Source organism: Lynx rufus, unplaced genomic scaffold, assembly GCF_022079265.1.
Source record: "Lynx rufus isolate CCGP_SWC_20201006 ecotype Redwood Valley unplaced genomic scaffold, mLynRuf1.p SCAF_8, whole genome shotgun sequence".
NCBI classification, from domain to species: domain Eukaryota; kingdom Metazoa; phylum Chordata; class Mammalia; order Carnivora; family Felidae; genus Lynx; species Lynx rufus.
The window spans coordinates 105,275,120-105,299,461 of NW_025814896.1; the positions used below are offsets into that span (position 1 = coordinate 105,275,120).

General features: G+C 50.4%; 1 protein-coding gene across 3 annotated transcripts in view; it reads left to right on the plus strand.

Annotated features, from left to right (window-relative positions):
• Nucleotides 1-24,020, plus strand: part of KCNIP3 (potassium voltage-gated channel interacting protein 3) — an 82,608-nt gene extending 58,588 nt beyond the window's left edge. For all 3 annotated transcript variants that reach the window (XM_047068742.1, XM_047068743.1, XM_047068744.1), the window contains 7 exons: nucleotides 14,714-14,838; nucleotides 15,332-15,401; nucleotides 15,618-15,688; nucleotides 21,678-21,785; nucleotides 22,489-22,593; nucleotides 23,253-23,315; nucleotides 23,973-24,020. In XM_047068742.1, the coding sequence (XP_046924698.1) occupies nucleotides 14,714-14,838; nucleotides 15,332-15,401; nucleotides 15,618-15,688; nucleotides 21,678-21,785; nucleotides 22,489-22,593; nucleotides 23,253-23,315; nucleotides 23,973-24,020 (590 nt within the window). The remainder of the gene's footprint in view (nucleotides 1-14,713; nucleotides 14,839-15,331; nucleotides 15,402-15,617; nucleotides 15,689-21,677; nucleotides 21,786-22,488; nucleotides 22,594-23,252; nucleotides 23,316-23,972) is intronic.
• Nucleotides 24,021-24,342: the final 322 nt, after the last annotated feature.

Here is a 24,342-nt window from a genome sequence, read left to right on the forward strand (position 1 = left end):
ATCTTCCCCATTTCCTGGACCGTCGTGGGGCCACCAGGGGCCAGGAGGACTAGTGGCCTCATTCTACTTGGTACTGCAAAACCTTCCTACCTGATCCCACCTCCCAGGTGTGGGCCTGTGAAATTTGCCTTGGTGATGTCTAAGGCAAAAGGGATTTCTTTGCAAGGTGGATAGTATGCCCGAGACTACTGACGCTTTATTCAACCTGCTAAAAAAAAAAAAAAAAAAAAAACCCACTTCAGGCTCGAACGGAGTGCCTCCTTTCTGGTACAGTTACCCACCTGTGCCCTTTGGAGTTGTGGTGCCTTGTGGCGGTGGGAGGAGCGGAGCCTCCGTGTCCGCCAAATCTGAGCTGGGATCCTGCCACCCACACGTGCTGGCGGTAAAGCTTCCTTACCCTTTCTGAGCCTCGGTTTCATCACCTGCGAAGTGGGCCGTGGCAGACTTGTAACTAGTCAGCGGGGCTCTGAGGCCTCCAGCACCATTCTTGGCATGTAATAAATGTGCAAACTTTGTGAGCCATTGGCATCACCAGTGATTAGCAATGGAGTGATTACTGGCACTAACAGGACTGATTCGTGGTTGAAGACATTCTCTCACTGAAACAGGCCTCCCTTCCTGCATCAGAGGGCGAGGGTTAGACGTTCCAGATGTTCCGTGTTGATGGGGAGTGGTGTCCTTTAAGTGCCTGGAAGGCCCATTGGCCAGGCGGTGTCTAAGGGACTGTTAGATGGGGCTGCATGTCGTTGTGTGTGTGTCTCTTGTCCCCCCTGAGCTTCCGTAGTTCCCATCTGTGAGACACCAGAGTTACAATGCCCCTGGGATTGTTAGGAACTAATAGATCTGGGTTCCAGGGATGCAGCCTTCTAGAAGTAGCTGCCGAAGCTGAAAGGTCCTCTGTCTGTCCTGAGTCTCCTGTCAGTGTCTGTCTCTGGGTGACTCCGTGGGGGGAGTTCCAGCCTGGTCTGGCCACTAGCTTACTGGGTGACTTTGGCGCCTTTAACATTCTTGAGCCTTAATTTCCTCATCTGTAGAATTAGGTTAGAAGTATGTTTTCCCCTACCCGCTTCCCAGGGGTGTAGTGAACTAAAGCACTTTGGAAAAGTTAAAAGCAGAATTCAAATCTAAGGGACTCCAAGGGTAGGGCACCAGTAAAAAGTGACCCTGGGCTGGTAATCCTTGGTGCTTGTTTGCAAGCCTAACACCAGACCTTTTTGTCTACATCTGTGCCCCAAACTTGACTTTGGCTGCCGTGTCTCTTCTCGCAGTCCGGATTTCCTAAGTTCTAGACTCGTAGCTCTCAGCTGAAGGCAGTGTGGCACCTCAGTGGCCATCTGGTGATGTCTGAAGACGTTTTTGATTGTCGCAATTGAGGAGAGAGTGCTACTGGCATCTAGTGGGTAGAGGCCAGGAATGCTGCTGAACATCCTGCGACGAACAGGACGGGACCCACGAGAAAGAACGATCAGGCCCAAATGTCAGTAGTGAGGTTGAGAAGCCTTTCTCTGGAAGGAGCAGTAGGGGCTAGGTGGCCAGGGCCTAGAACAGCTGCTTTTCAGCCCTGACTTAGTCACTGACATGCTGTCATTAACTTGGAAAAGTCACTCTTCCTTTGTGAGCTCTGTTTCCTCGTCTATAAGTAGGGCGTTGGATTAGAGGCACCATCTCCCCTGGGAACTTTCCCTGACCGCTCTGGCCCCCTGGCCCTTGGGGTTGTGTTAGGTGACACTGTTCTGAAATTTTCTGTGTCCCCGTCCCCACCCCATATGGCCTTTCCAACGGTGTCAGTGACTTGCGTCTATACACTTATGGCCCCAAAGCGTGCCCAGCACTGCCTGGCAAACAGCAGGTGTTGAGTAAGTATAAACTATATGCCACGATCACCACACATTTAGTGAGCACTCTTTGTATGCCAGGCAGTATGAGGCCACCAGGAGCACAGGTGATGCAGGGGCTTGGCCCTCTCTTTAGGACATCCCTGGGCAGGTGCCCTCTGAGGGGAGACCCCTCTGGCTGGGGAGGGGACAGGGAGGCTGAATTGTGACATGGGAGTATAGGCGTGTGAAGAGACAGAAGTGTGAAGGGGAGAATCAGGGCGCCCAGATGGAGGTGTGCACGGCCTGACCTACTGCCCCTGCTCTTCCCTCTTTGAGGTGGCCTCGCAGCCCTGGCTGACAGAGGTGGCCTGGGAACTTGCCGGGTCCACGGCTGCCTCTTGGCTCTGAGCAGGCCCGAGGGGTGGCCATTCCTCCTACTCTTCTCTTGCTCTGTATCTCCACCCAGCGCCCTCTGTTGCCTTTGCCGGGGGCCAGCCGGCACTCTCCGTACCCCGGCTGGCGTCCTCCTTGGCAGGGTCTGCCACCCTTTGTCCCCAACAGCAGGCCCACTCTGTAGATGAGGAAACTGAGGCTTGGGGAGGGTAAGTAACTTCACTGAAGTTATCCAGCCAAGGAGTGGCAGAGCCAGGACCTATACCAACTCTGGCACGCCTGTCCTGGATGCGTCTCTAACTCCGCAGGGCCAAGGAGCCACGGACACGTCCTTGCCTCTTACAGTGAGGGCGCCAGCAAGGCAGAGTGGAGGCAGCCACCTGGGTCCAGATCCAAAGTGGGCAAAGCCTCCCTCATCGAGCTGCTGTAAAGACTAAATATGCTGTGTGTAAACTCTCGTAAAGCAACGCCCAGCACAGAGTAAGCACTTTAAAAGTCCTACCTCTTGTTATTTCTTGCCAAAAACGTGCTAGCCCAAATTCCCCCCAGCGTCACATGTCACTAACCATGTACTAGAAGTTAGTGGGAGAGGAGAACGCACTTAGCAGGCCCTTCATTGCGGTAGGCGCCCTTCCTTATGTGCTCTGTAGAGTCCTCGTCCTCCCCTCCGACAGGCCCAAGGCTCCTGGGCGGGGCTCTGGGAAAGGAAGGAGAGAGCCAGGCTCCTTGTGGGTGGCTTCTGTGGGATAGGAAGGCAGGACAGGAGCCTGAGGCCTGTTGTTGTTGCTGTGGGATGGGGGACTTGGGCAAAGCCCCCTCCCTCCCCAGGTCAGTGCCTCAACTGTTGCATATCTAGTGGCTTCAAAGCAGCTTAGCCACAATCTCAGATGGAGTCTTACCTCGAAGCCCAGGACCCCCTGACAGACAGAAGGGGCGTTTTGCCCCACAGCGGTCCCCACAGGGGCTCCTCAGTGAGACCTCCAGGTCTAGGGGTCACCTGGTCAGCAGGGACCCGGCGAGGGCTGAGATCTGCCAGCTGGGGAAGAGGGATTGGTGCCAGCCAGTGGGGTCCGCACTGTGGACAGAGTTTTGCTGCCAGAGGTGCCAAGATGGGTGCTGGCTGAGCAAAGTAGGCGCAAGGGAAGGTTTTGCAGCTGCCTCCAGGGGACCCTTGCACAGCCGCAGGGGGCTTCCCCGGGCTCTCGTACTAGGTAGGCAACAAACGCCCCTCACCCGGTACCTGGTGTGCCTTCGCTCAGTGATTTAAAGATTTGGACCCACCTTTCACAAGCCCCTCTGTGCAGGTGGGTCCTGCACAGAGGGGGCCGTGCAGCGTGGGGTCAGCATCCTGAACTGGAACTTTTACTCCCCTGGGAGGCAAGCCCAGTTTGTGATTTGTCAGGTTGCCGTATAGAGTTGGAACATTCAGCTCTTAGAATAAAATTTTTAAAGCCTCATGCCTTGGCTCCTTGGGCAAAAATGTTTGTTTGATGGAGAGGTTAGATCTTTTGTCGCTGAGCCCCTGCTAATCAGTGCAGTCGATGGGGTGGGGGATGAGTAATGTCCAGGACAAGCCTCTGGAGCAGTGAGAGAAGGGCTGAGGCCAGGGAGAGGCGGAAGGGAGGCTACGGACGCAGGTCGACTTCAGTTTGGCTGAGCAAGGCTACTCAGTGTTTTGAGGGAAGCTGTACAAAATGGCTATTTAGATCCATTAATTGCCAGCACGCCCCGTAATTGCACACGGTGGGCGTGATGCCTCTGGCGGCTCGTAAGAGATCTGGCTGCGTCTTGGCCGGAACAAGAAACAAACCAGAGGGATGGCCCCTTGGATTTCTCCCGTGGATACGCCAGGAGAGGGGTGTCCCCCGGTGTCCCCTGAGAGCATGTGGGGTGCCCAGGATGGGGCCGGATGCCGTGGGGGTCAAGAGGAGACCAGGTTCCCCGCTCCTGAGACAGTTCCAGACAGTTCCGTGGCCTTTCCTTGGAGCATATGTGTGTAGAGGGGGTGAAAGGAAGTGGGGGAGGGGAAATCTCTCTTCCTCTTCTCATAAGGCTACCAGTCCTATTGGATTAGTGCCCCACCCCTATGACCTCATCCTTACCTTCATTACCTCCCGGGAGCGCTATCTCCGAATGTAGTCACACTGGCTTTGAACTTCAACGTATGAATTTGGGGGAGACGCAACTCAGTCCAGACCACTAGTAAACAGAGAAATATGTGTCTGGCAGGGAATCATGGCCGAATGGACAAAAGTGGAACAGAGATGAAGGATAGATAGGAATGGGGAGGGGGCATCTCGGAGGAGGTAACATTCGAGGAGATGCCTGAAGCAGGTGTGGGTTCCGAGGGAAAAGCAGTAGAGCCAGAGAAAAGAGCAAGTGGGGGCCCTGCAGAGGGAGTGTGCCCGGTGGGCTTGAAGGGCGCAAGGGGGCCAGAATGGCTGAAGCAGAGGGAGCAAAGGCAGAGACCTGGGAGATGAGGTCAGAGCTGGGGGTGGGGGCACATTTATTGGCCATTTAAGGGCTTTGGTTTTTATATTCGGAGCTTGGGGGAGGTTGCTGAACAGAGGAATACACAAGGATATGTTTTCAGCAGCTTCCTTCAGCACTATTTGAAAACTAGAGCTATGGACCCAAGGCAGAAGGAGGGCAACATGCCTGGAGAGATGCCGGAGCCCTGGACCGGGGTGGGAGCAGCGGACGCGGGAGAAGGGGTCAGAGGCGAGATGTACGTTGAGAGTTAAAGCTGGCTGGCCATGCACGTGGATTGAGTGCTGGGAGGAAGATCTATGCCCAGAGTTTTGGCCCAAGCACTCGACAGGATGGAGTCTCTGTCCCCCGAGCTGGGGAAGGCTGTGGCTGAAGGTTGGGGAGAGGGAAGATCAAAAGCTCAGTTTGGAAATGCTCCATCTGAGAACCTCCTAGACATCCAAGTGCAGATGACAGGCCGGAGTCTGCCTGCTACTGGAGTCTGGAGGCCCAGGAAAAGTTAGCCCTCCTTCCCCAACTGAGTCTTGATTTTTAAAGTAGCTCTTCCATTCTGCAGATTTAATGAGTGTAACATTGTTTCCTCGTTGCTCTCAGACGCATTTTTCATACTAATTTTGTTTTTGTTTTTGTTTTAACGTGAAATTTATCGTCGGATTGGTTTCCATACAACACCGAGTGCTCATCCCAACATCATCCTAATGATTTTGACCACCTCTTTGCATACCTATTAGCCTCTTCAGTTTGCTCATCTCTAACTTGCCCGCCTGTATTCGTTGGTCATTTCTTTGGGGATTACTGTCTTTTTCTTATCTTCCAAGGGTCCTGTTTGGTCCAGACCAGCGGTGTTTTGTAAGGCTGCCATATAGAGTTGGACACTGTAGTGTTCTCTCTCTCATTTTCTCTTGTTCTGGGGACTCTAGTTACTTTTAACACTTTAATCTCTATTAAATTCAAATATGTATTTTATATGTGCCTTAAAATAATAGTAAACACCAATGAGCCTATCCTGCCCACCCCACACACACCTCCACTGTCCGAACTAGAACATCACCAGCCTGCCCCTCTCTTGACTTTCTCTTCTCCCTCCCCAGGGGTTACCACCAGCCAGCCAGATTTGCACTTGTCGTTCCTGGATTTTCATTCTTATTTACCATTTTATCTCTTACGTATCCCTACAAATTGTTTGGCTATTCTTGGTTTTGAATTTTATAAGAAATGGAATCATACTGGTCTCGTAGGACTGGTTTTTCATCTAACAGTATGTTTCTAACTCATCCACATTGCCATGTGTTCTAGTTCATTTCATCCAGTGGATGTCCCACAGTCTATTTATCTGCTCTATTGTCAGTGGGCCTGCGGTCAATTCGAGCTATTTTTTTTTTTAATGTTTATTTATTTTTGAGAGAGAGAGCAGGGGAGGGGCAGAGGGAGAGGAAGACACAGAATCTGAAGCAGGCTCCAGGCTCTGAGCTGTCCACACAGAGCCAGATGCGGGGCTCAAACTCACGAACTGTGAGATCATGATCGGAACCCAAAGTTGGACGCCCAACTGACTGAGCCAGTCAGGTGCCCCCAAGCTATTGTTATGGTAGAACACTGGGGTGGCTGCACTCTTGTTTTTCAAGCACATGCACCTAGGGGAGGGTTACTGCCCCCTAGGGTATGCAGATGTATGCAGCCTTAGCATGAAAATGCAAATACCCCCCCCCCCCAGTGTGTGCGAGTACCGGTTAGCTGCTCACAAGCATGCTTAAAAATTCCCATTGACCTCTGTTCTCTCCCTAGCCAGCTTTTAAGGATTGGCCAGCTTGCTTATTTCATTGTTATTATTTCCTGCCAATCTAGCTGTTGCATTCTCAATGTAATTTGCATTTTCCTGTTTATTAATGAGGTTGACCCATCGTTCATGTATTTCTTCATCTTTCCAGTTTCCTTTTTTGATGATTATCTATTCCAGATATTCTTTTTTCGTTGTTTGTTTTTTTTTTTTTTTAAACACTGTATGCTGTCTTCGTCCATTCTGTTGAGTTGTCTGTAACCAGCCACGGTGCCCTTTTTAAAACAGAAATCTTTCATTTTGATGTAATCGAATTCATCCACTTTTTATTTTCCTTTCTGGTTTTTGAACTTTGGAAGTCTTAAGAAGTCTTTCCCCATCCTTAGGATAGCAAGAGATTCTTTCACATTTTAACTCAATAGCTTATCTCTGACATTTGGCTCTTTAGTTCATCTGGAGCCCATTTTTGCACGTGGTATAAGAATGGGATCTAGGGGCGCCTGGGTGGCGCAGTCAGTTAAAGCGTCCGACTTGAGCTCGGGTCACGATCTCGCGGTCCGTGAGTTCGAGCCCCGCGTCAGGCTCTGGGCTGATGGCTCAGAGCCTGGAGCCTGTTTCCGATTCTGTGTCTCCCTCTCTCTCTGCCCCTCCCCCGTTCATGCTCTGTCTCTCTCTGTCCCAAAAATAAATAAACGTTGAAAAAAAAAATTAAAAAAAAAAAAAAAAAGAATGGGATCCAGATTTCTGTGCTGGGCCAGTTTTCCTAAAACCACCTACTAAACTATGTGACCCTTCCACAAATCTTCTGTGAAGTTCCTGCTATACCTCCATCTCTTTTTTGAGCTCGCTGGGTCTGGTTTTTTTTGGTGTGTTTGTCTGTTCTTGTACCCACCACACAACTTTATTATAGTGACTGTGACTGTATATTAATATTTAATGGGAAAAATTCCCTTTTCACTCTTCCTTTCTAGATTTTTATGGATTTTTATTCCTGCGTGTATATTTCAGAGTAAGTCTATTGGGGTCCTCAAAAAGTCCAACTGGATTTTTAATTGGAATTGTGTTGAATTTGTAGATTCCTTTGGGGGAGAAATAGTATCTTCATATTATACGGTCCTATCCAAAATGGAATGTCTCATTTGTTCAGATTACCTTTCCATGTAGAAGTCCTTTGAGTTTTGGTTACTACTTAGATACTTTTGAGTTTTTATTGCTGTCATGAATGTTATATATGTATATTTTAAGTGTTTTATTATTTATTTTTCAGAGAGAGAGAGAGAAAGAGGATGTGTGAGGGAGGGGCAAAGAGAGAGGGAGAGAGAATCACCTAGCAGGCCCCACCCTGTTAGCACAGAGCCCAACGTGGGGCTCGAACTCACGAACCATAAGATTGTGACCTGAGCCGAAATCAAGAGTGGAATGCTTAACTGACTGAGCCACCCAGGTGCCCCATGAATGTTATATTTTTAATTATATTTTCTAGGTGGTTATTACTGGTGTAGAAAATTGCTATTGATTTTTGTAAATTCATCTTGTATCTGGCAACCTTACTAAACTCTCATGTATATTGATTTTTTTGTCCCTGTAGGGACCGAACATCTACAAGTAATGTTAGTTTTATCCTTTACTTCCCAATTCTTAAATTGTTTCTTTCTTTTTTGAAATTTCCTTAGAGCACTGGCAGGATATCAATTAGTGGTAACTGTGGCCAACTTTGGCTTGTCCCAAATCTTAAAGGGAATTCATCTAAGTCTTTGCCATTAAATCTAATATTTTCTGTAAATAAATATGTTATTTGCAAATATAAGCTACATCAAGAAAGTTCCCTTCTATCCTAGTTTGGTTAGTGTTTGTTTAATTATAAATAGATGTGGATGTTTATCAAATGCCTTTTCTGTATTAAGGTTTTCATATGATTTTCCCTCTGTGTACTGTTACAGATAAAACCTTTTTTTTTTAACTTTCTAAATTTTTTATTTAAATTTTTTTAATGTTTATTTATTTTTGAGAGAGAGAGACAGAACGCAAGTGGGGGGAGGGGCAGAGAGAGGGAGACACAGAAACCGAAGCAGGTCCAGGCTCCCAGCTGTCAGCACAGAGCCCAGCATGGATCTGGAACTCACGAACCGTGAGATCATGACCTGAGCCAAAGTCAGACGCTTACCTGACTGAACCACCCGGACACTCCAAACCTTATTTTTTTAATGTTTATTTATTTTTGAAAGGGGGAGGGGGAACACAGTGGGGGAGGGGCAGAGAGAAGTGGGACAGAGGATCTGAAGCCGGCTCTGCCCTGACAGCAGAGAGCCTGATGTGGGGCTCAAATTCATGAACTGTGAGATCATGATTTGAGCTGAAGTTGGGCACTTAACCGAATGAGCCACCCAGGCGCCCCCAGATAAAACCTTCTTGATTGTGATGTACTTTTTTTTTTTCAGTTAGCCAACATGTTGTTTAAGGTTTTATATCTACATTCAGGGTGCCTGGGTGGCTCTGTCAGTTAAGCATCTGACTTCAGCTCAGGTCATGATCTCACGGGTTCATGAGTTCGAGCCCCATGTCAGGCTTTGTGCTGACAGTTCAGAGCCTGGAGCCTGCCTCAGATTCTGTGTCTCATTCTCTCTATGCCTCTCCCCCACTTGTGCTCTGTCTCTGTCTCTCAAAAATAAATAAATGTAAAAAAAAATTGTAAGGTTTTATATCTACATTCAAAAGTGAAATGGGCATGTAATTTTCGTTTGTTTTTCCAGCTTTACTGAGATATAATTGACATATAACATTGCGTAAATTTATGAGATGATTGGTATAATAAGGTTAATTAATGCATCCATCATGTCACATAATTACCCTTTGTGTGTGTGTGTGCGCGCGCGCGTGCGTGCATATGTGTGGTGGCAGTAGAACATTTAAGATCCGTTATCTTAGCAACTTTCAAGTATACAACACAGTATTGTTAACTAGAGTCTACACACTGTACATCAGATCCCCAGAACTTACTCATTTGATAACTGGAAGTTTATACCCTTTGACCAACATCTCTTCATTTCCCCTATCCCTCAGCCCCGGCAACCACCAACCTACTCTCTGTACCCATAAATGTAGTTTCTTTTTTTTACATTCCACATATAAGTGAGACCATACAGTATTTGTCTTTCTATGCTTAACTTATTTCACTTAGCATAATGTCCTCAAGGTCCAGCCATATTGTCACTGTAATTTTCATTCTTGTAGGTCCTTGTGTGATTGAGGAGTGAAGATTACTGGACTAGTAACATGGGTCTCCGGTGATTCTTCAGAAAAGCAGTTTGTATGGAGTGGTGGGGTAAACGCCCCCTAGGAGTAAGTTCATTCAGGGGAGACTAGGAGAGGAAGTAAAGACAGAGAGTTAAAGAAGAAGAGAAAAAAGAAATAGCTGGAGGAGATGGTAAGGTTCGAGGAAGTTTTGTTGTCTTGCTTTTTATTCAGTGGAAGAAATAGCAACAAGTTTAGGATATTTGTTTTGTTTTTATTTTTTGGCCCATAGGGGCCATTACCAGTCAACGGTAATGTTCATGGGACATTACCAGTCTTGGCCCATTTAAATTTTTTTAATGTTTATTTTAAAAAAAATTTTAATCTTTATTTTTGAGAGAGAGAGAGAGTGTGTGTGTGAGCGGGGAGGGGGCAGAGAGAGAGGGAGACACAGAATTCGAAGCAGGCTCCAGGCTCAGAGCTGTCAGCACAGAGCTCGACACGGGTCTCAAACTCACAGGCCGCAAGATCATGACCTGGGCTGAAGTCGGACGCTTAACCGACTGAGCCACCCAGGCTCCCCAGTCTTGACCCATTTAAAACCCCTCTCAGTCAGTTAAGCATCTGCCTCCTGATCTCAGCTCAGGTCTTGATCTCAGGGTCATGAGCCCTGCTTTGGGGTCTGTACTGGGCATTGAGCTCTGCACTGGGTGAGAAACCTCCTTTAAAAAAAGAGAACCCGTCTTTCATTTTGCTATTTTTTCCCCTTTTATCACATGTCCTTCTCCTGTAGGCAGTTACCTAGTTTTTATTTAATATGTTTCTACTCTACGTATAGTCCCCTTTATTGGTGCCCAGTTCTACGAATTTTGACAAATGCATAATAATGTAACCACTACCACAATCAAGATATAGAACAATTCTATCCCCACAAAAAATTCTCTAAGGCTGCCTTTTTTTTTTTTTTGCATTCAACACGTCCCTTGCTCCATAGCCCCTAGTAGCCGCTGATGTATCGTCTTTCTCCGTGATTTCCATAATTTCGTCTTTTCCAGATGTCATACATTAACCAGCCTCTCGAGTCTGGATTAGTTCACTTGCTAATGCACTCGAGGTTCATTCATGCTGCTGCGTATATCAATAGCTTGTTTACTTTTATTGCTGAGTGATATTCCACCGGGTGAATGTACCACAGATGACGTATCCACTCCCTGGTTGAAGGACATTTGGGCTATTTCCAGCTTTGGGTGACTGTCAATGAAGTTGCTCTAAAAGTTTGCGTAAAAGTTATTGTGCTATGTCTCTCTCTGTCTTTCAAAAATGAATAAACATAAAAAAAAAGAGGCGTGGAGTAGTATTTCCTTATGGTTTTAATTTGTATTTTCACAATCGCCAGTGGTGTTCGACACCTTTTTATGGGATTATTTGCCATCGGTATGTCCTCTATGGTGAAGTGTTTGACCAAGTCTTTGCCCACTTATCAACTTGAGTTGTTTTCTTACTGTTGAGTTTCGAGAGTTCTTCACATAATCTGGATATCCTTCATCAGATATATGCTTCGTAAATATTTTCTCCCAGTCTGGAGTTTACCTTTTTATTTCACAGTATCTCTTGTTGAGCAAAAGTTTTAGTTGTTATTAAAAAGTACAGTTTATCAACTTTTCTTTTATGGATCATGCTATTGGTGTCATGTCTAAGAACTCTTTGCCTAAATCCAGGCCATAAAGATTCCTAGTCTATGACTCACTTATTGGGTTTCTTAATAACTTTATTGGTTTTTCCTCCATGTTTATCTGGTTTTTTCCAATGATTTTTACTCTTATTTTTATTATATCCTTTCTTCTAATGACCTTGAGCTTCATTTGCTCTTCTTTTCCTGGATTCTGAAAAACTTAGATCTAGAAGTTTCTATCATTGACTTTAGACCTATCTTCCTTTCTAATAAAGTAACATAAAACTATAACTTTCCCTCTAAACACGGACTTACCTGCATCCAGAAATTTTTGGTTTGCTGTATTTTCGTTATCATTCAGTGCAAAATATTTCAAAACTCACCTTGTGATTTTCCTTCTCTGACGTTTGAGTTCATTAGAAGTGTGTTGTTTAAGGGGCGCCTGGGTGGCGCAGTCGGTTAAGCGTCCGACTTCAGCCAGGTCACGATCTCGCGGTCCGGGAGTTCGAGCCCCGCATCAGGCTCTGGGCTGATGGCTCAGAGCCTGGAGCCTGTTTCCGATTCTGTGTCTCCCTCTCTCTCTGCCCCTCCCCCGTTCATGCTCTGTCTCTCTCTGTCCCCAAAATAAAAAAAAAAAAAAAAAAAACATTAAAAAAAAAAATTAAAAAAAAAAAAAAAGAAGTGTGTTGTTTAATTTCCAAGCGTTTGGGATTTTTTTTTATTGTTCTTGTTTTTTTTGGGGATCTCGATTTAATACCATTGTGGTCAGAATTTTGCTTTTTATTCCAGCATCTGGTCTGTCTTAGTAACCACAGAATGTGCTCCTGAAAAGAATATGTATTCTACAGTTGTTGGGCAGAAGGTTCTATAAATATTAATTTGATCAAATTGGTTGAGAATGTCTTTCACGTCTTTTGTATGTTTACTTATGCTACCATTTACTGAAAAAGGGTGTTAAATACTTCAACTGAAATCGTGGTTTATCTGTATCGCCTTTTAGTTTTGAATGTTTTTGTTTCAGGTATTTTAAAGTTGTTGCTAGGTATATGTATATATTTCATATTGCACTATCTTCTTGATGAATTAATCCTTATATCATTATAAAACGTTCCTCTTTGTCTCTAGTAGTACCCTTTGCCTTGAAGTCTATTTTGTCTATCATTAATAGAGCCACACCAGGTTTCTTATTCCTTTCCACTCTTTTACTTTACATCTGTGGCTTTGATTTAAGGTATCCTTTTTGTAAGTAGCATATAGTCAGGTCTTGCTTTTTCATCCATTCTGAAATGCCTACCTCTTAGTTGAAGTAAGCAACCAATTTTTTTTTTTAATTTTTTTTTCAATGTTTTTATTTATTTTTGGGACAGAGAGAGACAGAGCATGAACGGGGGAGGTGCAGAGAGAGAGGGAGACACAGAATCGGAAACAGGCTCCAGGCTCCGAGCCATCAGCCCAGAGCCTGACGCGGGGCTCGAACTCACGGACCGCGAGATCGTGACCTGGCTGAAGTCGGACGCTTAACCGACTGCGCCACCCAGGCGCCCCAGCAACCAATTTTTAACATCTATTTATGCTGCTGTGTGTCCCTTTAACGCACTGCATGGTTCGCCTTGCTGTGTGTGCATCCCCCATTTTGTGGCCACCCGTCCTGCCTGTGTTGCCTCCAGTTCCCCGATCAAAGATACTATTGCCTTGAACGTCAATGTATAGTCCCCTTAGCTGGCTGAGATTCTGTTTGGGATGTTTATTCAGAGTAGAATCACTGGCTTCCAAAATTTACCGATACTAAACTTGACAAAGGATTGCCAGATTCAATAGTATGTCCACATGGTGAAGGGAATGATCCAGAAGGGAGAGGAAAAAAAGATGATGGGTGAAGAGGAAACAGTGGGGAAACTTGCTGCAGTCACATGCTTGAGACAGTGAGAGGGTCTGGGACCTACTGTGCACGCGGAAGGGTTTGCCTTGGCCAGGAACCAGGACAGTGGTTCCCAGAGGAGGAGGGAAAGAGGATGTTTAGGCCAATACAGGTAGACCAGTAGATGTGGGGAGAAATTTTCTTCTGTGGCTTCTGTTTTCTCAGGGACGTAGGAAGCATCCTGAGAGTAAGGATGGGGCAGGAGGCACTGGGAATTTAAACAGACGGAAGGTATGAAATGGTTATCCTGGAGATCAGGCATGTGCATGGACCAAGGCAACAGCCTGATTGCTGGGCACCTTTGCAGGGCACGGTGGCCCTCAGTGGGAGCCAGCAGTACTCATGGGAGAGGCCCAGAATGGGGCAGCCCAGCACAGGGCTCAGGGTGCTCCCGTTAGCAGTATTCCACGTCTGGCACTGCACTAGGCTCTGCGGGCACAGGGTGGGCAGTTCAGGGAGGCTCGCAGCCCTTACCCTGCAGTGGGGACAAGCAAGCAGCTTATGAGATCATCATGGGCTTACCATTTTGCTTTGCAGGATGCCAGGGGAGGCCAGGGATGCTGACAGTGCAGTGGGTGTGGATCTTGCTTTTCGTTTCGGTGAAAAGTTCTATAATTATGTGAGCATGCTGCTCAGCAAGGTGTAGGTGCTCAGTGCTGTTTTGTCTGTAGCTTTATTTTGTGTTGTAAGAGTGATGCATGCCATATCAAAGGATGTTAGAAAAATGTAAAAAAAAAATCATAAATAAGAAAGTAAAGATCACCTGAAATTTGCCTCCGCACCCCCCCCAAAGGTAACCATGGTTAATTAACATTTTGATGTGTTATTATTAAAGGCTAGGTCTGGTCCCTGCCTATGGGCCCTTGAGATCTGACCTCCTACCCAGGTGTGAATGACAGCTTCATACCAAATACAGCCAATGAGCAGCATGTTAGGCTAGATGGGCCAAGGGGGTGACCTCCTCATTCCTGGGGGGAAATCAGGGAGGGCAGCATGGAGGAGGTGGTCCAGGAATTGGGTCTTTAAGCCTGAAGGTCCTTTGAGCTGGTCTTGCGGTCTTTTTTTCCTCCCATCTCCCTTTGTTCAGTGTCTCTCTAGGATCAGACCAGTTCCTGCCCCCCCCCCATCCCACATGTGGCTGAGAGGGTGGACATGCTCGAGGTGAGGCAAGTGGGGAGAGCTAACTCTATGTGAGGAGCAAAGCAGCAGAGCAACCGTGAGACACAACTCCTGAGAATGTCATTCCCCCATAGCCCCACCTTTTGTGCAGTGCACAGCCCAAGGAGCCATACCTGGTAGTCATGTAAGGAGAGTTCCTCCACCCCTACTTTAGCCCATGGCCTGGTGCCCACAATAGAGCAAGAGAAGGAGCAAGGGCATTTGTTCCACCCTCCGGGGTCTGTGTCTCCTTCCAGACAGCAGCGACAGTGAGCTGGAGCTATCTACAGTGCGCCACCAGCCAGAGGGACTGGACCAGCTGCAGGCACAGACCAAGTTCACCAAGAAGGAGCTACAGTCCCTCTACAGGGGCTTCAAGAACGTGAGTGCTCCCCATCCCCTTGGGAGAGGCCCGGACCCACCTAGCCCTCCTGGCCCAAGCTCCAGGCAGGAGAGACCCTGGCCCAGGGGCACCTTCTAAAAACTTCTCCAGGGCACAGCAAATATCCCAGGGGCCTTGATGGGTCTCTTGTTTTGTGGGAGAGCTGTCTGGGGGTGGGTCAAGTCCCAGAATCAGTATTCTGAAGGCACCATCTTCCATGCTGTGTGTCTCTGATGCTGGCAGAGGGGAGGAGCATAGGGAGGGACCAACTTGGCATGAAGGGACAACCCGCCACCCTCCCACTCACCCCCGCCTGCATCACCCTGCCCCACCGCCAGGCTTTTTCCAGCTCGGGCCTCAGTAGAGCTCAGCAGTATCTCAAGCAGCAGGTATCCCCAGAGGGAGGGGCAAGGCCAGACCCTATGGAGTTTGGGGTGGGGGGGGGGGCGCTAGGGATGGCTGAGGTCACTGAGGGGGTGGCTTCCTGCTGCAGGAGTGTCCCACGGGCCTGGTGGATGAAGACACCTTCAAACTCATTTACTCACAGTTCTTCCCTCAGGGAGGTGAGTCTGAGGCCAGTCCCCCCTGGCTCTTCCCAACCCTCCCCGCCCGCCCCCCATGGCACCTCTACAACCAGTGGGTGTCACCTTTAAAGGGGAAGGGATCCTTGCCTCCACCCTTTGCCTGCAGCCTGGAGCTGCCTCTGTCCTCTTGGAAAGGTGGGGCACTCCAGCCCCGGAATGGCAACACACCCCAGCCCTTGCCCTTGCTCTCCCCAGATGCCACCACTTATGCACACTTCCTCTTCAACGCCTTCGACGCCGATGGGAATGGGGCCATCCGCTTTGAGGTAGGTCCCCGTTGCCCCCTCCCACACCCCCTGCCCCTCTAGCCTCTACAGTGGGGGCGGGGGATCTCCCTGCCCGGATGCCACCCTCTCGGGCCTTTCAGTGGCCCAAACATGATCCTGGGTGTAAACGATCCAGTGTGTCAGCCAGAGAATGGGTGGACTGTGCCCGGTTGGCCCTGGGCCTCGCTGAAGTTAGGGACAGTCTGGCCACTCTATTCTCATTCAGCCTTTGCTTCCATTCCAGGGCTGCCAAGCCCAGGGAGCTTCTAAGGCACACGTGAATTTGCATTTGAAAAGGGGGCAAGGATTAACTCTGGGGTCCGTGCTAATAGTGGGGGTTGCAGGCGCCCAGCCCCAGAATCTATCCCTTGCCACAAAACAGGGGGAGCACCCAGCCTGAGCTAGCTTGGTGAGTGACACCCGCCCCCCGGGAGGGCCCTGCCGGGCTCTGTCGGGGCGGGCGGAGACGTGGGCGGCACCTAGGCCGGCCACACGGGACCATTTGAGAGAGGCCCCGTCTGTGGAGCCCAGGCCCCAAAAATAGCTGCAGGCGAAAAGCTGAAACCTCTTTGGAGAGGAGAACCTTGCTGAGAGCTGGGCCTGATCGATAACCACCCTGCTCGGCTTCCAGGGCCAAGGGCAGCTGACAGGAAAGCAGAGGAACGAGCGGGCCGGGCTCAGAAAGCCCCTGGACGAGCCGGGGTGTAATAATAACCTGTCGGTAATGCTGCTCAGTTTATTTTTATGCCGCCAGCCAGCCGGCACGTTGACACAGGGGCAGACCGGGTGGGGTGGCCCAAGGCCACAGCCTTGCCCTGTGACCACAGGGGCCCCACCCTCTCCTAGCCACACTCTTGGGGCTAGTGCCTGTGTAAACCTACAGTGTCGTCATCTTTTTTATTTTAAAGGAATACCTGCACACAGTAAAAACCCCAGCATTACCAGGGCACGCAGGAGAAACTGATTGTCCTACCCTGTGACCAGTCTCTCGTGTATCCTTGAAGGGGCACCGAAGAGTTCTGGGAATAAAGTGTGAGAAGCACTCGTGTGATGGACCCAGCCAGGGCTCTGTGAGACAGTTTTTCTCATTCGGAAATCAGATGATCAAACAGCTCACCAGGGGCCCAGTGCGTGGTGGGGGCCAGGAAGGTCTCTGTCACCCTCCTGTGGTCTTTGCTCTCGCCCCCCCTGAGGGAGGGGTCTGGTGGTCCCTTTAAGGTGGTAGGCAGGTGGGGTGTGCTGTCAGTGGCTGGGTTAGGGACACTGGTGCCGAAGCCCCTCTGCTAGGCACCTTCTCAAAAGGTCCTACATCTGTGGCATCCTCCCAGGCCTTCCGCCTGCTTCTCTGCTCTGCCATGAAACCCTTTCCTCCGGTTTCCTATGGGTGTGTTTGTTTATCTTAAGGACCTTCTTGACTGCAGTGTTCTGCTCTAGGAAAGCTTTTTCAGAAAGAGAGGAGGGCACTTATGTCCCCAGGGACCTTTCAATCAGCAGGCCCTAATCCTGGGTGCGCCACAGGTTGGGATCCCCATGGCTGGAAGGACCTCAAGAGGTGGGGGTGACTCTTGACCCCCCCTCACTGCCTCAGACTGAATCTTTCAATGTGCCCTTAAAACAGAAAGTCAGGGGGCGCCTGGGTGGCTCGGTCAGTTAAGCGTCCGACTCTTGGTTTCGGCTCAGGTCACGATCTCACAGTTTTGTGAGTTCAAGCCCCGCATCGGGCTCCATGCTGACAGTGCAGAGCCTGCTTGGGATTCTGTCTCTCTCTGTCTCTCTGTCTCTGTCTCTCTCTCTGCCCCTCCCCCACTTGCACTGTCTCTCTCTCTCTCTCTCTCTCTCTCTCTCTCTCTCAAAATAAATGAATAAACTTTAAAAAAAAAATTAAGAGGGGCGCCTGGGTGGCTCAGTCGGTTAAGCGTCCGGCTTCGGCTCAGGTCGTGATCTCATGGTCTGTGAGTTCGAGCCCCGCATCGGGCTCTGTGCTGACAGCTCAGCGCCTGCAGCCTGCTTCGGATTCTGTGTCTCCCTCTCTCTCTGCCCCTCCCCCGCTCATGCTCTGTCTCTCTGTCTCTCAAAAATAAATAAACATTAAAAAAAATTTTTTTTTTAATTAAGAAAACAGAAAGTCAGGTCAGCTTATTGATAGTTACAATGATCCCAATCTTTTTTTTTCTATTTTTGAGAGACAAGACACATATTAATTAAAGTTGAACAAAACAGCACACAAGCAAACCTCATCTTCACCAAGCGGGAGCAGTGGTCCCGTGGCCCACCTCAGGGTCTGCCCGCTGCTCTGTTCCTCTTGGGTCCTCTGGGATTCGCCCACAGGAGGGAGCCTGGCGTTGGCCTCCCCAGCCCAGGCACGGGCCACGTGTGTACATTGCGATGCATCACAACCCTCTGTGCCTTCCAGGGCCTTTTGTATTCGACCCACTCATTGTACCAGCACGCTGCTGCTCCTTTGGAGAGTTAGGCCCAGTTGTGTGTCTGGAGGAAGGTGCGGCTGCCTCTCCCTTACCTCCCCCTGCAGTAACCCACTCCCTGTGCTGTTCACTGGCCAAGCCACATGCGACTGCAGAGTTATAGTTACTAGCTTATGCCTGCAAACCTCTGCTTCCCCCCTCTGGCTGAGCCCCTCCTGTGTGCTCCACTGGATGACGCTCATATGCACCCAGGGGCGCCTTAGCCTGGAAACCGAGGCCTCTCTGTGTCACTGTGCCACTGCAGAGACCCTCAGCCTCCCTGTGCTCTGCCTCAGGGACAGCCGCAGAGCAGGGGCTGTGGACGCGATGGACGTCATATGCCTCGGAGTTAAGATCAAGGAGTTACAGCTAGTGACAGTTCCACATGAGATTGTGCTGTGTGGGGCTGGAAATTAATAAACGTTTGTTTATTTATTTAGTGTGTGTGTGAGAGAGAGAGAGCGCAAACGGGAGAGGGACAGAGAGAGAAGGGGAGAGAGAATTCCAAGCAGACTCCGTGCTTTCAGCCCCTCGCGGGGCTCCAAACCACGAACCGTGAGATCGTGACCCGAGCTGAGATCAAGAGGTGGGATGCTTAACCGACCGAGCCACCGAGGCACCCTGGGGCTGGACGTTTGGAACTGCCAAGTACTCCAATGTGTGCTGGCGGGACAGGAGGGCGTCTGTGTGCTTAGGGAGGATGGATGGTCTCCCAGAGGACATTCCCACACGTCTCCCTCCTGGTACCGTCACCACTGTTCTCATACCCACACGCTTAGGGACATGGAACGGAGGCGTTCCTCGGTTGTGGCTGACCGTGAGGGCTTGTACACGGCAGACCTGGGTGTGTGCAGACAAGACGGGGGGGATGGTGTTGCCAGCACCCTCCGGCGGCCCGCACTCGAACGGGCCATTCCCTGCTGCCTCCGGTCGGACTGCACGCCCTTGCCTCCCACCGGGAAAGCCTGTCAGACCCCAGTGACGTGATTTCAGGGACGCTTCGACTCCTCACTAAATCACGCCCGAGCTTCAGTGATTATTCCCCACACTTGGGCACGTAAGAACTATCACCTTTCTCCTTTAACGTTTTCAATTTCTTCACTTATACACACCAGGCTTTAAGAGTCCAGTAGATTTACAGGATGTGCTCTGGAAAACCAGCTGTTAACCACCCACCCACACACCTGCGGAGGCAACCCCCTTCTGCTTTAGGGGATTTGCACCATTCGTCTCCATGTGTCCGCATAGTACGCTTGTTGCTGCTTCCTGGCTGCCCGGTTAAAATTTTGTTATTATTATTGGTTTTTGAGAGAGAGAGAGCACAAGTGGGGCAGGGGCAGAGAGAAGGATACACAGAATCCTTCTGCAAGGATTGGAACCAGGCTCCAAGCTCCGGGCTGTCAGCACAGAGCCCGGCATATGGCTCAAACCCACAAACTGTGAGATCAAGACCTGAGCCAAAGTCGGAAGCTTAACCGACTGAGCCACCCAGGCGCCCCACTGGCTGCCCAGTTTTAGACCACCCGCTGTCTGCTGTGGGGATGAGAGCTGGGTCTCCCATACGCATACACCTTTCCCATCCCCTGGCTTTCCAGAATGCTAGGATTCAGGTGGGACAAGGACCGTGGTTTTACTCTGATGACGTGAATTTGATGCCCTGCTCAGCCTTCTGGTGAGCGGATTATGTTTTTCTTTTCCGCGCCTTCTTATTTTGCCTCCAGTTAACAGTGGTCCTGGTTTTTCAGTTGCCCGGGGTCTGTGACCTCGTCATGAATTCACCTCCAGGCCTTTCTCCAGTCTCGGAACGAACGAACGAACAAACGAACGAATGAATGAACGGGCATCTCCCTGAGGACGCTCCTCAGCCTCCGACTGGCTCCACCCCCTCCCCTTTCCCCCGGGTGGGTCTCCTGGTTCTGGAATTCTTCATCTCCCTCGTCCTTGCTTTATTCTGTCTTTTCAGGGGCACAGCTTCCAGCAGCTTCCTATGAAAGAGTATGTGGGAGATAACTTTGGAGCCTGTGGATGTCTGGAAACATCTTCATTCTATTCTCCCTCTTGCTCGGTACATTGTGTGGGAGCAAAGCTACGGTGGGAAGCTGTCCTCCTTCCCAGCGGTGGTGGCCTCACTTCTTGCAAAACCTGCCCAATCCTGACCCTGTGTACAGGACCTGCTTTTGTGTTGTCCGTTTGGTTCTGTTTTTCTCTCTGGAAGCTTGTAGGATCCTCTTTTTTGCGCCTGGTTTACTGAAATGCCATCATGACCTGTGCCCACAGGCAACACTGTGGGCTGTTTCCATGCACACGTGTTTCCACGTGCTTGGCCTCGGCAGGACCTGGACGCTCCCCAGTCTTCCATCCTGGGGGGTCCTTCGTCTTCTCTAACCTGCTTTCCTCCATTTCTCGGTTCTCCTGGGAGCCCCTGGTGCTTGGGCATTGTGTCCTCTATAGGAGACCTCTCATTGTCCTCTTTTCTGTTTTTCAGCTCTTTTGCCTTTTCACACGACTTTATGGAAGATTCCACTTGCTCTCCCAAACCCTCTTCTGAGTCTGTCATTTTGCTTTTGTATTTTTAATTCCCAGGAGCTCTTTCTCGTTGTCAATTATTCCCTTTTTGTAGCATCCTATTCTTATTTTAGGGATGCCGGATTTCCAACCTTCACTTCTGGTCATTTTTGTTACGTCTTTTTTCCTCCTGGAATAATTTTTCTTTCTTCCAGATTGCTTTCCTCTGTTTCCTTTAGTCTCTCTTTCTCATGGTACAGGCCTCTTCAGATCCAGAAGATCTTATGTTTGAGTGGTAACCAAAACCCTTGGTGCACGGCCTGCCCCGCCCCTGCTCCCCCCGCCCCCAATCTGCCGTTCTCCACTTCCTGTTCCGGGACAGCCCTTCTCTGCTGCCTTCTTTCAGAATAACCTGGGAGGACCCTGTGGGGCAGAGAAGGCTCAACCTGCAAGCCTTCCGGGAAATGGAAGGGAGGGTTTGCTTTTCCACCAACTGCTAAGAGCAGTTGGAGTTTTCACACAGAAGCCACTGGAACATTTATGTCTTATAACATTGTAATAAATTCTCTGTCACACCTCAGAGGTGATTGCAACACACAGGTATGTCATGACCCCAAAGCTGAGCACTATTGGTTTAGCTTTTAAGCCATGAGTTTTCAAGCACCTTGACATGCAGATCCTTGGTAAACTAAAAGTAGAACATTCTCCTTTATTAAAAGAGCACCCAAGGTCTTCTCTTTCAGTAGCCGTGCATTAAATGGGTCTAAGACACCATGTATTTGAATATCTTTATTTGAGAAGATAAGCACCAGCCACCATGCCATTCCCGCCACATGCACACACACACACACACACACACACACACGCACACACACACGCACACACTCACAAGGTGTTGACCTAATGGACATCATCAGCCTGCTCTGTAATGAAGGCTCCTCACCTATAGAGGTGTGAAGGCACACAGCAAACCGGAAGTAAAATCTGGGCATCAGACTCCTCACCCTCCCCTCCCTCCACAGGACTTCGTGGTCGGCCTCTCCATCCTGCTGCGCGGAACAGTTCATGAGAAGCTCAAGTGGGCCTTTAACCTCTACGACATTAATAAGGATGGCTACATCACCAAAGAGGTACAGGGCGGTCGAGGGTGGTGGCCGTCTGCCCCTCTTCCTCTCTACTGCTCCACACTCCCAGCCTCTTTCCTCCACTCTCCTGCCACCCTGACTGTCCTGTCTCCCTTTCCTGTCCAGAGACATGGCTGTCAGCTCAATCCTGGAGGGGACAGCAGCCAGGGGGCTCTCCTCCTCTCCCAGGCTCTTGGTCCTGGACATCGAGGTGCAGGGGATTGTGGAGCTGGTGTGCCCCTCACCGGTTCAACCAGTATTCTCAGATCATTCTCTCTCACAGGGAGGTCCTGAGGGAGACACAACCGGAGAAGCTAGGGACAGGGGGAGGAGGAGTGGGCCTCAGCTCCCCCCAGTCAAGGGGGCAGTGTGGACCCTTAAGGCAGGTGGGGGACCTCACCACACAGGTCTACAGTCAGGTTTTGTTTTGCCCAAACATTTTTTTTTGTATATGAAATCGTCGCTACAATTTCAAATTTTGGAGACGGCACACCAAAATCTATCTCCAACTTCTGGAGAATCAGAGGCCTGCACTGAATAGACTAGATGGGGGTGAGCTCGTCTGTCTCCAGCTTGAACACCCCGCCTGCTCACTCACTGCTGCCCTGGCAGTGCCTTCGCCCTTTGGGGCAGCCCCTGTCCTGGGGCCCTGGTACCCCCCTACATCCTCGCAGCCAGGCTCATGCCTGGCCCTCTGGCCCTGCTCCAGGAGATGCTGGCCATCATGAAGTCCATCTATGACATGATGGGCCGCCACACCTATCCGATCCTGAGGGAGGACGCGCCTCTGGAGCACGTGGAGAGGTTCTTCCAGGTGAGTGCTCCAGCCCTGGGCCTGGAGGGGCAGGGCAGCCAGGGGAGGGAGGGGGCTCCTCCTCTTAGGACAACCCTGAGCAAGCCACTCCCCTCTCTGAGCCCCACTCCCCCCACAAGGAGGTTAAACCGGCACCCCCACCCGGCTGGTTGTCAGGATCCCCCACTCCCTGATCCCCTGAACCTCATCACAGGGCAAGCCAGGGCTTGTAGATTCCAGGGCAACTGACATACCAGGCCAGTGTTCCGGTGCCTTCCAAGAGCTCTCCCAGCACCTCCAGAAAAACTCCATAAGAGGAGTGGGGTTGTGGTGCCTTTGTTCTGTGTCCATGGGGACTAAAGGGCCTGAAGTTTCCACCTCCCGTTGGCTGGTGGCCCCTCCTGTGCCTCAGTTGCTCCATCTGCCCTGGCTGCCTGTCAGGGAGGTGAGGGGGTCAGAGGAGCATGGGGATGCGTTCTGGGAAGTGTAAGCCCAAGAAAGCTTCTAGGAAGTGGCTGGGTGTGGGGAACAGACTGGGGAGATGCCAGAGAGGTCAGCTGTGCCACGGAAGTAGCTAGGGAGGGCACTTTACGTGGCCTGGATCCAGGGTAGGCGATAGATGGGACAGGCCGGGATGGAGGCGACCCACAGACTCACTGAGGGCGTGGCTTGAATTACAGAAAATGGACCGGAATAAGGATGGGGTGGTGACCATTGATGAGTTCCTGGAGACCTGTCAGAAGGTAGGTGGCATCCGGAGCTAAGGACACCCAGGGTCCTGCCCCTGCCAGTCCCCGAGCTCCTCCCGACCTCCAAACTCCACGTTCACACTTTTGTCTGGGCCCCATCCCTTTGCCACCTGCTCCATGCCAGCCTACAACCCACAGCCCGTGGCCTCAGCATCCCTTGGACGGCCTTATAGTGCCTCACACCAGAGGGGACAGACGTGGGGCAACAGGAGGATGATTGGGCCGTTGGCCCTCCGGACAGGGTCACGCAGTGAGAGAGGTGCCTGGAGCCTCCCCCAGCGTTGCAGGTGACCTTCGTCTGCAGAGCAGCCTTGTGCGTGAGTGGGAGCGTGGCATGTGCCTCCACCGGCCTCAGCCATCTGCGTCGCTCCCAGAGTGGCCTCTCAGGTGCCCCTGGCCTCCATCTGAGTAGAGCCAGGGGACTTTGTCCGTCAGTGAGACAGCAGCCCCCAGATGGGCTTGCAGTCAGGCCGTGGGGCTGAAGACAGGCTGTGACTCACCAGCCGCCCCTTCACCCAGTGAGACAGAGTGGTCGCCGCAGGGTTCCGAGTCCCCGGCGAGAACCTGCTCAAGGTAGGACCAGTTTGGGCACTGTCCCGGCCTGCCCACCCAGGGTCTGACCAGGTCTCTCATCCTTCTCTCTCCACACAGGATGAGAACATCATGAGCTCCATGCAGCTATTTGAGAACGTCATCTAGGACATGTCGGTGGGGAGGGGTACTTGAGTGGCCATTGCCACCTCTGCCCCCAAAGAAACCTCAATCCTGCCAGGAGCAGCCTCCATGAGAAACTTTTTTCTAATATATTTGAAAAAGTGAACAGTTTGCTCTGGACACACGCATACACACACACACACACACACACACACAGCCCATTCCTCTGGGCTGGTGGGGGGTGGGCAGAGGTCAGGGCGGGGCTGAGTCTGGCTGGGAGCCGGATCCAGGTGATGAGAACCACATACCCCGGCCAGTCCCTGTCCCAGGCCAGCGGGGTGGGGCTGCCTCTGGACTGGGCACTGAA